Source organism: Hyperoodon ampullatus (genome assembly GCF_949752795.1).
Source record: "Hyperoodon ampullatus genome assembly, chromosome: 14".
Classification (NCBI taxonomy): domain Eukaryota; kingdom Metazoa; phylum Chordata; class Mammalia; order Artiodactyla; family Ziphiidae; genus Hyperoodon; species Hyperoodon ampullatus.
The window spans coordinates 31,429,146-31,442,029 of record NC_136927.1 but is presented as its reverse complement, the minus strand read 5'-3'; the positions used below and the strand labels follow the sequence as shown (position 1 = coordinate 31,442,029).

Below are 12,884 nucleotides of genomic sequence, written 5' to 3'. Positions count from 1 at the left end.
ACCTTAGAACTGCTGTTCGTTTTCCCGCGTCCTGTGTAGAACAGGACGGAGCGGGCCACCCCGACTCGCGGTCAGCCGCCCCGCGCCGAATCGCACCAGGGCTCGCTCCCACCCCTGCCCCCACCCGGTGACAGGTGGGGCCGCCGAGCGTCGACCAGACCTCCGCCTCCTCGCGCTGCATGCCGGGAGCCGGCGCCGCTTCCGGTTGCTCCCGGCCCCGAACTCCGACTCCCGTCGGCACCCGGGAAAACCGCAGCGGGGTCGCGCGGGCGCTGCCGGAACTCGTAGTTCCGCCTTCTACCGCGCTTCATAGGCGGAAACGGGGTTGACCGGGGCCGAGAACTACCGAGGCGAAGGTACGGGTAGCGGCGAGGGATCAACCTGCTCCGGGCGTGGGGTTGGCGCTGAGGCGGTCGGAGGTGGTTGGGGCTGGGTGGGAGGAGATCCGCTCGCACACACGAGGAGGGCTGAGCCGCTGCTGCCGTCGTCGTCGCGAGTGCGGAGTCGGGACTGGAGCTGCTGCCGCGACGACGCCGGGGATTGTGCCGCTAGCCCCCGGGCTTTCTGCCTCGCCGCTTCCCTGGGTCAGCGCGGCCTGCTCCTCCCCGGCCCATAGCCCCCGCCTCCATTTCCCGCCCTCTCTTTACCACACACACGGCCCCCCCGATCATGGATCCTGGCAGTGGTGGCGGCGGTGGTGGCGGTGGCGGCGGCGGGAGCAGCAGCAGCAGCGACTCAGCACCGGACTGCTGGGACCAGGCAGACATGGAAGCCCCCGGGCCGGGCCCGTGCGGCGGCGCCGGCGGTCCCTTGGCGGCGGCGGCCGAGGCCCAGCGTGAGCACCTAAGCGCGGCCTTCAGCCGGCAACTCAACGTCAACGCCAAGCCCTTCGTGCCCAACGTCCACGCCGCCGAGTTCGTGCCGTCCTTCCTGCGAGGCCCGGCCCAGTCGCCGGCACCCCCAGCTGGCGCCGCCGCCAACAACCACGGAGCCGGCAGCGGCGCGGGAGGCCCTTCGGGTAAAGGGCCGGGACGCGGGGCAGCCCCGGGACGCGGGAGGTAGCCGGGCTGCGAGGGCGGGAGCAGCCGGCCTGGGGGCCGGAGCTCACCTGGGATGGGGCCCGGGATGGGGTTGAGGGCGCGCCTCGCCGGGCCGGGGACGCGTGGCCGTGGGGCCGGGCGGCACGTGGGGCGCTGACAGCGGCGCCCGCTGTCCTGGGTGGGGCGGCCCCGGGCCGGGGAGGCGAACTGCGTGGGCTGACCGCGGCGGAGGGCCGGGCGGGGCGGGAGCAGGGTGCCGGGCACACCGGAGGGGCCTGGTGTCCGCCCCTCCCCCCCGGGGCCGCAGTTCCCCGCTGGAAGTGGGAACAGTATGGGACGGAGAGGGGGACGGCCGCGGGTCAGTGCCACGAGGCCTAGAAGCGAGGACAGATGGAACCAGGAGGAGGCGGCCGGATGGGCGTTGAGAAAGATGAGGAGTTGGGGAGGACGGTTGGTCGAGTTTTCCCTTCACCTTGGGCCTAGGCGAGAGAGCGTCTCTCGCTGCAATTTCTATTACTGAAACTGTAATTACATTTAACGTATCTACGGCACTGAACCGTCCTGAAGGAATCCCAGGATGCATTGCAGTCTTGCGATGGGGCAGAAACTGTTGGCTATCTATAGATCTTTTTCACCCTTAGCATTTTGTAAGCTTGTGAAGTTCACAGTGTCCCAAAGTTAGAGCTCCTCACTTAACATTAAAGTGTGTAGGAGACTACGCTGATTTGTGTGCCCTTTTTTTAAGTGGGATTTGGACTCTTCTCCTTAGTTAGTGACACGTTTAGAATTTTTATTGCGTTAAAATCGTTTGCCTTATTTAGGTTACTTGGTGTAACTCACTCTCTGTGCTCCTGTGTCAGGAATTTGTCTGTTCAGACACCTAAGCATTTGTTATAACTTCTTAGGTGTCACGTGCCGTTTTGACCATAGCGAGTAGACAGGCTTTCTGTGGTTTCAAGTTAAGTTCAGTCTTCAAAACTCTTTGTGTATTTAGGGGCTGCTTAAGTGATGGCATGCTTTCAGGTACTGATTTTGCAGGAATGTCAAATGAGTGAACTTGATTTCTCTTTAAAGTTCTATATTCTAGCATTTCTTGGATAAGCAGACATTGTAAAAGTGCTCTAGGAGTTTAGTTTCTTCAGAGACTTTGGCTACAGTTTTCTCTCAAGAGGCAAAAAGCGAGTTTGGGGAAATGTTTTTGGGAAGTGTGTCTGTGAGCACACAGTTCGGATTTGCTTGTTTTATTGACTGGTATTTCTTTTACTTGTGTGAAGCCGTTGAAGTTTGCCCTTTGAATAAGGAAGCTTAGCTTTGCTTAGACCAAGTCCTTTTGGCCACGTAAACTAGTTCGCTTACTAACTCCTAAAAGTGCCTCTTTCCCCAAACCTTGTCATGAAGTTTGCTTTTATCCAGCCATTTTATTTTTTGGCCCTCCCTCCTAACTCTGGAGTTGCCAGTCATCAAGGGACATCTTCCTTAGAGCAGTGGTCTGGAATGTTGGTCATTCTTGAGTGAGTAGGCATTGCCTCTTACGTAGAAGGACTGTCTTTTCCTGGTATTTGCCAATTTGCAGTTTTAATCCTTTGCTCTGTGACACTGCTAGAAATTGGAGATGTAAGAATGTATAGGAAAGTGGTTGTCCCTACCTTATGGTCCCTACGTTGTGGTCAGTTTTTTCTTTTTTTAATCAGAAACCTATCTCGGTGTTACTGACTCTATCAGCTGCTTCTGCAAAATGCCAGTTAATGTTAAAACAACAACAGCAACAACAACAACCCATCCTCTGTAGGATGTCTGTTTGGAAAAGAATGGATTTTCTAAATTGAGGTCCAGAGTTAATGTGGCACCGTTGGATTACATGTTCCAGCTCATTCAGGTCCATAAATTACCAGCATCAGAGCAGAGAACTATGCTTGGAAAAAGCAGGGAAAAAATTGGAAATAGCACTTAGGTTGAAATTTACAAAGGGGAAACCATAAAGTTTGCAAGTTTTTTATACTGAGGAAATGGACTGTAGGGCTAGCATGTTTTCTTCTGTCGTTAACCCATAGCTGAAATTGGTGGTGGGTGTGTTTTTTTTTTTTTTTTTTTTTTTTTTTTTTTTTTTTTTTGCTTTATCACAAATTTAATCAGTTATATGTATACATATGTTCCCATATCCCCTCCCTTTTGCGTCCCCCTCCCACCCTCCCCATCCCACCCCTCCAGGCGGTCACAAAGCACCGAGCTGATCTCCCTGTGCTATGCGGCTGCTTCCCACCAGCTATCTACCTTACGTTTGGTAGTGTATATATGTCCATGCCGCTCTCTCACTTTGTCACAGCTTACCCTTCCCCCTCCCCATATCCTCAAGTCCACTCTCTAGTAGGTCTGTGTCTTTATTCCTGTCTGGTGGATGGACCTAGAGTCTGTCATACAGAGTGAAGTGGGTGTGTTTTTAAACGAGATACCGGGGAGCTCTTGAAGGAGTCTAGAGGTAGAGCGCTAGAATGAATGAACGACTTTTAAAATGTGTGTGTCTAGGATGAATATCTGTCATTCTCTGGAAAGAAGGCTAGTTTTCTCTTTTTCTGTCTTCCTTTCTCTTTTCTTTCTTTTTTTTTGAAATAATTTCAGTGGTGCTTTGAGCAGCAGGTAGAGGAAGATGCCTTGGCACAGAGTCGTTCACTTTCACTGGCAGGCTGCTGGTTACTGCTTGTATCTGGCTATCTCGAGTCAGAGCTTGGGATGCAGTGTTGACCTTGGATCTCTTTGAAAATTTTTAATATAGGTTTCCAGAGAAATGATTAAGTAGAACTCATGTAAGTGTAATTAAGTATAATTCACTTAAGTGCAGTTCTCTACAGATGCAAGTAAAATGGCTAAGTGATGGTCGTTTAGAGTCCCTGAAATGAATGAAAATGTAGACAAGGGTTGTGTGTGCTAGAACAAACATTTTCTGTGATCGAATGTACTTATTTTCAGTTCCAATTTGCACCAAGTTCAGTCTTGCTCTGTCTTTTTTTATTGTGAAATGAGAAACAGGTTCAGCAGTGTTAATCAGGGTTACTTGGTGTCTTGGTCTGTTTGTGCTGCTATAACAAAATACTGTAGACTTGGTAGCTTGTCAGCAACAGAAATCTATTGCTCACAGTTCTGAAGCCTGGAAGTCTGAGATCAGGGTGCCAGCCTGGATGGGTGAGGACCCTCTTTCCTCTTCTGGATAACAGAATGCTGACTGACTTCTTTCTGTGTCCTCACAGGGCTGAAGAGGCAAAGGAGCTCTCTGGGGCCTCTTTTAGAAAGGCACTAATCCCATTCATGAGGGCTCTGCCCTCATGACCTAAGGCCTCCCTAAGGCCCCACCTAATACCATCACTTTGGGCATTAGTATTTCAACATACGAATTTTGGGAGGAACACAAAACATTCAGGCCATAGAATCTGGACTTTTAGACACTGCCAGAGCTTCTAAAGTAATGGTGTAGAGTTCTTTCTGTCATCCCACCCTCAGTGCCTCTCAAAACTGCGGTTGTAAAATGGGTATAGAATAAAAGTAGCAGTCCCCGGTGAGCCCTTAGAGGGGGCTTATCTCCCAAATATAATGAATTATATTGAATTTTAAAGAGAAATGTTCTGTTTTGTAGTGTTTGGTTTTTGCTGAATGCCTTGTGGAGGAGGGACTTTTTTTTTTTAATGATTGTTATGATTCACATACCATAAAATTCAGCTTTTAAAAGTTCAGTGGTTTTTTAGTATATTCACAAAGTTGTGCTACCGTCCCCAGTTGGTGGATCCTTGTTAATCACTGAATTTTCCCAAAGGTGACCTCCTCAGGGCCACCAGAGTAGAGAAGATCCAGAGTCAAAGTAATGGTTGTTTTGTCCTGAAGGACTCTTACACTTTATGTTAAAGAACACCAGCTGACTGATAGTTAAGTTTACATAGATGATAGATATGGTTCTCCACTTGACACTTGTTTTTCTTCTCCTATGTGACTGAAATGCCTGCAATAACAATTCTAATAGAAAGGATTTTTCAGATGGGACAGTGAATGGGATAAGTGGGCTGAGGAGATTAGAGAAAGTATTGTTCCTGGAGTATTATTTCTTTTCCTACCTTGACTTACTGATTATTAGAGATCATTCGGTTTTGGCTCTTGTTTCATGATTTTACATGTTGGAACGGCTCAGGTGTGAGGATACAGGGAACAAGTGAGGGCATCCACTGGTGCTGTGCCATGTTGAGCAGCTGTTTAAACTGTTAGAAATTTTGATTGGGAATAAACTTTCTTTATTTTTTATTTTTTTATTTTTTTGGCCATGTCACTGCATGTTGGATCTTAGTTCCCTGACCAGGGATGGAACCCGTGCCCCCTGCAGTGGAAGAGCAGAGTCATAACCACTGGACCGCCAGGGAATTCCCATGTGAATAAACCTTCTTTAGAGCAGGTTTTATTCAGTGCTTTTTGCTTCTGTGTGTGTGTGTGTGTGTGTCCTTTGTTTATTTTTCACCTTTTCTGGAATTGTACTGCATGAAAAGATAACAATTAAAACGTATCACAGCAAGTTAGGGAAATATTGTAGAGAACAGATTTTAGCCTTGTTTTTTTTTTTGCTGGGGAGGAAATGTCTTAAAGTGTTAAAATAGCGTTGTCTTCCTGATTGGAGAGAAAGGAAGGAAGAAAAGATTTGATAAACTTTTGGGGTGAGTTAGCAGTATTAGAATGAAATTTTTTGAGATGTGAATCTCTGGTTTTGCTCAGATATATGTATAGCAATTAGTGAACAGACATTTGCCTGCCTACAGAAGGCAGGATGCTGTGCTAGGCACTTGAAGTGGTACCACCAAGATGGAGAACTGGTTCTCAAGGAGTCTAAAAAGGGATCAAGTACCCAGTTTACTTTAGTGGAAGGCACTTCTTGGTAAGAGGGCCAGGTACAGGGTGTAGAGGGCTTTCAAAGCTGAGAAGAATTGTTCACAGGTACCCTCGTATAAAGTCAGTTGTGAAATCTTAAAACCAAAGATCTGTTTTCTACTAAGTGCTCTTTGTGAATACCATAAGAGTGGGGGTGGGTTTTTTGAGCTATAATTAACATATAAAATTCATCCTTTAAGTTTGTTAGAAATTTGCTAGGGTAGAGCATCAGTCATCTTTACACTACTTGTAAGTAGAGGCTTGTTTATTTCATATCAAACAGCAGTGAGTTACTGTGATTCTGGCTGTCTATTGGGCATGTTAATTTAGAATTTCATCATTCTATTCACAGTTCTTAGAAATGTTGGGGAAGCAAGAATTTGGCTACTAGTTGAAGGTCCTTGATTGTTCTGAGGTCCTCAGACTGCTTTTTTAGCTGTCAGTTGCTGATTCATACCAAAGCTTCTTAAAAGTTGTGTCCTTGTTTTCAGTAGATTTTAACAAAGTGTGGCTGGACTACAGATGTGTAGTTGTTTTTTTCCATAAATGACTTTGTTCTAAGGAAACCTAGTCGTTACAGTACTCCAAGTTAAACCAGTGCCCATTATACTCTACTTCCTAGGTGAGAGAAACACTTAGCAAGGATTTTTTGAGCATCTTTCACTAGCCTAGCTCGAGAGTGGTCGCACCAAATTCCAGACCACATTCTGACAAAGTAATTGTATGTCACTTCACTTGAAACAAAAAAAGCATACCTTAGCAAACTACTATGTATAAAATAAATAAACTACAAGGATATATTGTACAGCACAGGGAACACAGCCAGTATTTTATAACAACTATAAATGGAGTATAACCTTGAAAAATTGTGAATCACTGTGTTGTACACCTGAAACTTACGTAATATTGTGTATCTACTCTACCTCAATTTAAAAAAAAAAGTGCGTACCTTAGAATGTCACTGGGGAAATTTCCCGGTTGACTAGTTTTATAGAACTCCAGTGGGTTACTGTAGTGCTAAGTAGTCTGTGTCCATCTTCTTTGAGAGTTTGGTTGCACATGGGTGTTTTTCTGTTTTCTTTGTACTTTTTTGTGGTATCTGAAATTAAATATCTCATTGTTTTTGCAGTAGATAGGATATAAATCATAAATAAGACTATCTTTTAGGTTTGTTTGAAAAAGAGGGGGATTTTAGTTACCCTACAGAAAAGCCTAATCAGGTTGATATGTGGCATTGCTTTAGTGACTGAGTAAATAGGTTCTTAGAAAATAGGTTCTTAGAATGTTAGGGCTAGAAATGACCTGGCAGTAATACAGTCTCATTTTCAGATGAAGAAACTGAAGCCTACAGATGCTGAGTGAATGCCTAAGGTCACTCACAGATTTAAGGACACAGTTGAGTCTAGAATCCAAATTTGCCAGCGCTAATTTAGTGCTCTCTCTGGCACACCATGCTGTTTAATAATGGGGAAAAAGGGCATGCCTAGAGCTAATTACTACAACCAGCATGGATCTTCTAAGAGAGTGGCCCTGGAATTTTCTTTTCTCTATTTCATTCTTAAAAGTTTTTGTAATTATTATGGGGCTTTGAAATGCTCGTAATAATATATATATATATTTTTTTGCGGTACACGGGCCTCTCACTGTTGTGGCCTCTTCCGTTGCGGAGCACAGGCTCCCGACGCGCAGGCTCAGCGGCCATGGCTCACGGGCCCATCCGCTCCGCGGCATGTGGGATCTTCCTGGACCGGGGCACGAACCCGTGTCCCCTGCATCGGCAGGCGGACTCTCAACCACTGCGCCACCAGGGAAGCCCTCGTAATAATAAATTTATTGAGCAGTTACCACGTGGTTAATATGCCCTTATCTTCACAACAACCTCTTGAGGTATAGGTACTGTTGACCCATTTTTACAGATAAGAAAATTAAGGTTCAGAGAAGCTAAATAAACTTCTGGTGAGGTGACATCCATGAATAGATGGAGGAGTTAGGATTAGAATCTAGGTCTGATTTCAAAGCTTATTCCTAGTAATATAGTAACTCGACTAGTTTCCTAGTGATTGGATATTAAAAGATATTTTTGGCTGAGACACTTTTTCAGAAACTGGGCCTATGAGTTTGTGCACTATGGCACCGTCTCCATGTTCTTTCTCAGTAGTAGCTGGGTGACATTGTCATAAGTAGGCAATGCTCTAATTTAAAGTAATATTTTGAAATTACTTTTTCATACATTTTAGGAAATCATGTAGAATACTTTAAACAGCTCTGTTCACCACTGTCTGTAACATGTGTGTTTTTATTTTTAGCGTGTTAGGTAGTTAAGGCAAAACCGCGGACTGTATATGTTCTGTGGGCTTTTCTTTCTGATGTCTGCCTTTACTGTTTAACAGTGTTGTCTGTGGGAGAAAAATGCCTCAGCGTGTAGTTTGGTAAGACTGTATGGTCACCTGTGTGCTAGAGAATTTTAGTTTTTTATTCAAGCTGTACTTTAACATCACTTGGATATTGTTTCTCTAACTCCTTTCTTAGAAAATTGGCACATATAAAATTGTTTTTACTCTACTGAACCCTAACGGAAACTGCTTGAATTAATTCAGTAAAAATTAACTGTATATTTATTCTATACAGTACACTGTGCCAACCTGTGGAGATTACAAGAGTAGAGGAAAAAAAGCCTCCATATTTCAGAAAACCAGTCATTCTGGCAGTCCATAATCTCCTAGGGAAAAAGAACTAAGCTATGTGTGTAGATGGATCTATAATTGAAAGAAGGGTCATATCCTAGAGGAGTTCAGAAGAGAGCTCATTAGCCCTTGAGGGTGGTGGGGTGGACCAGTAATGGGAAAGAAGTGGAAAACCAGATAAGGCAAGTTCCTACCGCAATTGAGGAGACTACTCCTTCAGAGGAGCTAGAACTGTGTACATGTGGCTATTTAATTTTAAAATTAAGTAAAATCTAAAATTCAGTTCCTTGGTCACAGTAGCTACCTTGCAAGTGCTTTAATAGCCACATGTGGCTAGTGACTATCATCACAGCACAGATATAGCACATTTCCACCATTGTAGAAACTCGGACAGAATTGTCACACAGTTTCTCACTTCCATGCAGTATAGGACACTTGTGACTTCTGTGACAGCACTGAAGTTGTTTTTATTTTTTTTCTTTAATGAACACACCATTTAGCTAACAGGCGTAAGATATTTTAGTTATGATGGCTATTTTAAATATCTGTATTTAGTGTGTAAAGAGGATTAGAGATTGGTTTTATATCTAAAGCAGTGCAGATTTAAACTGCTTATTTATGAAATATATGGATTAAGCACTTTTCAAGAATTGGCCATGCGTTTGGCGCTTCCCTGGTGGCGCAGTGGTTGAGAGTCCGCCTGCCGATGCAGGGGACACGGGTTCGTGCCCCGGTCCAGGAAGATCCCACATGCCACGGAGCGGCTGGGCCCGTGAGCCATGGCCGCTGAGCCTGCGCGTCCGGAGCCTGTGCTCCGCAACGGGAGAGGCCACGACAGTGAGAGGCCCGCGTACCGCAAAAAAAAAAAAAAAAAAAAAAAAAAGAATTGGCCATACGTTTGTGTTTAAAACATGTAGCCGGAATTAAAACATGGCTTTCATTACCTGACACATATATGTTCTTGACTAACCTGTGCTGTACTGTGAACTGGCAAAATAGGAGTCTCCACGTTGAAGTCCTTTGATCCATGATCAAATCTTTAAAAACTTTTTTATATTCTTTTAAAAAATCGAGCTGAAACCCATAACATAAAATTAATAATTTTAAAGTGAACAATTCAGTGGCATTCAGTACATTCAGTGTTGTAAAAACCATCACCTCTGTCTAGTTATTTTATATATATATATAAATTTATTTATTTTTGGCTGCGTTGGGTCTTCGTGGCTTTGCGTGGGCTTTCTCTAGTTGCAGCGAGCGGGGGCTACTCTTCTTCGCAGTGTGTGGGCGTCTCATTGCGGTGGCTTCTCTTGTTGCAGAGCACGGGCTCTAGGCCCACGGGCTTCAGTAGTTGTGGCTCGCGGGCTCTAGAGCGCAGGCTCAGTAGCTGTGGCGCACGGGCTTAGTTGCCCCGCGGCATGTGGGATCTTCCTGGACCAGGGCTTGAACCCGTGTCCCCTGCATTGGCAGGCAGATTCTTAACCACTGTGCCACCAGGCAAGTCCCCACCTCTGTCTAGTTTAAAAACATTTTCATCACTCCAAAAGGAAACCTGTATCCATTAAGCAGTTACTTCCCATTCCCCTTTCCTTCCAGCTTCTGGCAACCACCAATCTGCTTTCTGCCTCTCTGGATTTACCTATTCTGAATATTTCTTGTAAGTGGAATGGTATAACATGTGACCTTTTGTGACTGGCTTATTTCACCATGATCAAATTTAACTAGCAATTTTAAGACCCAGATTATCATCTGTGTTAAATAAAACACAGTCAGTACTGTTGCCCGACTGTTCTTTGGTAAAATCTTTTCTTGTTTTAAAAATTGTGGTAATAATTTTACATCAGTTATTTGTTTCTCTTTTTAACTTAGGGTGTGGCAGTTTTATTCACTCATACACTCTGATAACTTTCCTACTTAATTAGAATTATTCCTTTGAACACTTGATAAGGTTATGTTTCTGAACATGGAGATACCATTGGAAAATATGAAACCGTAATTTCATTCCTTGGGAGGTTTACTTCTCTTTTACTAACAGATATGAACCATGCAGGACTTGAGAAATCAAGCACTAATAGTCACCTGTTTGCTAACCATAAACAAATGACTTTGGGCCTAGTAGAATTCTCCATAAACAAATGACTTTGGGCCTAGTAGAATTCTAAGTCCAGGATGAATAGTAGCCAGTAAATCTGGATGTGATATGCACTATGAGTAAGACCAGAGTAGAATGAACAAGAAGGGGTTGCATGTGTGTGTGTTTGGAGACTGGGTACAACTATACTGAGAAGCTTAAATTTAAGGAACATCTTATTATATCTGTGATTTTTCTGGTTCATTATTCCAAAAACATCCATCACTTTGCAAATGTCTCTAGCACTGCCATTAAGTTTATAATGTTATCCGTGGTCTGAATGCATGGAAAGCTTTTTTTCCACCATGGGAAAACTATGGTCAACTTCTTATTTGGGGCCCCTTTAATAATATCGTGAGGTGTATATTAAGCATTTAATTTCTTTTGGTACTTGACTCTGTAAGCTTTATTAACTTAAAACAAACATACTATAAAAGTTAAGATATTTTGAAAAACCATGAACAGATTTTGCATTATGCATCCATGGGGGTGATCTCATGACTGATGTCACTGTCATGAGAAGTGCCTTACAGCCTAATGCATGTATTGTATACTTGTAAATTTAAGAGTTGGTTCTAGAACTAGGTGATCAGGTGTATGTACTACTTCATTGTTCACTTGCAGTTTGGGTCATCTTAATAAGTGACAGGAGAGCCCACCATACCAGTTATCTCAGTCTTTTCCTGCCTTAAAATATTTGTACATCATCACTTACTCGGTTTACTTTTTCTGAGTGATTTTCAACAGGGGCTGTCTGAGGAACAGCAAGATGGCACTTACATAACTCGGAAAAGCCCAGTTGAGTCTGATATGTTAGATAGTAGTTATCTATTTCATAGGGTCTTCAGGGGAATTAAATGAGATAGCAGTTAGCACATAAGGGCTCAATAAAAATTAATTGGAGTTAGGGTAATTTGCCACCAGCTTCACCCCTATCTCCAGTACTGTATGGATTGGTGAGTGCTTCTTATCCTTGTCCAGCCCATAATAGACACTCAGTACATGTTAGCTGATAGAATTGAATTGATACTCAGTCACGTTTGGAGGTGGAGACTCATATTTGTTGAATATCTACTAGGTGCCACAAGTTATTTAATTGATACTATACAAATGTATTCTCTCATTTAATCTTGTCTGGTGGCAGATGGCATGTCATTTCCATGATTCCAGTGAAATAATTGTATCTCATAATTTATAAATGACAAGCCAGGATTTAAAGCCAGGAGTCAGCTCAGTTCTCCCCTCTTGCTACTACCCTGTGCCACCTCCTCCATCCCTAGGGTGGTATGTGAACTTGACTCATTTATAGCACTGCCTGGCTTTCTCTGAAAATTGAGTAGTTTTTCCTTATCTTACCTGTAAACTTTTTAAACAGGAAAACAAAATAAGTATATTACATCTGAAATACAGTTCCTGTACCTTCCAAACTGAGTTCAAAGGATTTTTCTCCCCCTAGTTTCTGTTAAAATACCCTGCTTAACCACATAAGTTGGGGTCATCTTAGACTTTTCATACTTCCTTTCTTCCTACTCCTGTCAGATATTGCTCCCATTATCTTTGCACTTAACACCTCCTCTAATTGTACTGCTTATTTGTCCTGATGGCATACTTTTTGTAAGTAGTGTTTTTGGTCTTTCTGCCTTGTAGTCTTTATCTCTCTGGTTCATCTATGCACTACCATAGAATGATCCTCCTAAGTAACACTTGGCTGGTATGTCACTTCTTTCCTCAAAAAATTGGTTGCCCTTTACCTTTCAGGGATAGGAATTACGTTTTTGTTTTTTTTTTCTTTTTTGGCCACACCATGCACAATCCCAGTTCCCTGACCAGGGATTGAACCCAGGGCCATGGCAGTGAAAGCCTGGAATCCTAACTACTAGACCACCAGGGAACTCCCAGGAATTACTTTCTTCAGCACTTCATGTTATTGAAGATTGGGCCCAAAATTTTGTTGACTTATGGGTGTTAATACTTTCTGGGCAATGATTTATTTTTATTTTTTTCACACAAATCAACAATGTATTTCAGTTATTTTAGATCTAATAAAATTGCAGCTGTAGAATTCCAGATTCTATTCCATAATACAATAATATTAGTGTTGATTTTATTTTTAAATTAAAAAATTTTTTTTGTTTC

The 12,884-nt window shown here is 43.6% G+C and overlaps 1 protein-coding gene across 1 annotated transcript in view; it reads left to right on the top strand.

The window, feature by feature from the left end:
* Window positions 1–669: 669 nt before the first annotated feature.
* Window positions 670–12,884, top strand: part of GSPT1 (G1 to S phase transition 1) — a gene marked incomplete at its 5' end in the record, with an annotated part of 30,449 nt that continues 18,234 nt past the window's right edge. Inside the window, one exon of the mRNA XM_079720253.1 lies at window positions 670–1,018. Coding sequence (XP_079576379.1) covers window positions 670–1,018 — 349 coding nt within the window. The remainder of the gene's footprint in view (window positions 1,019–12,884) is intronic.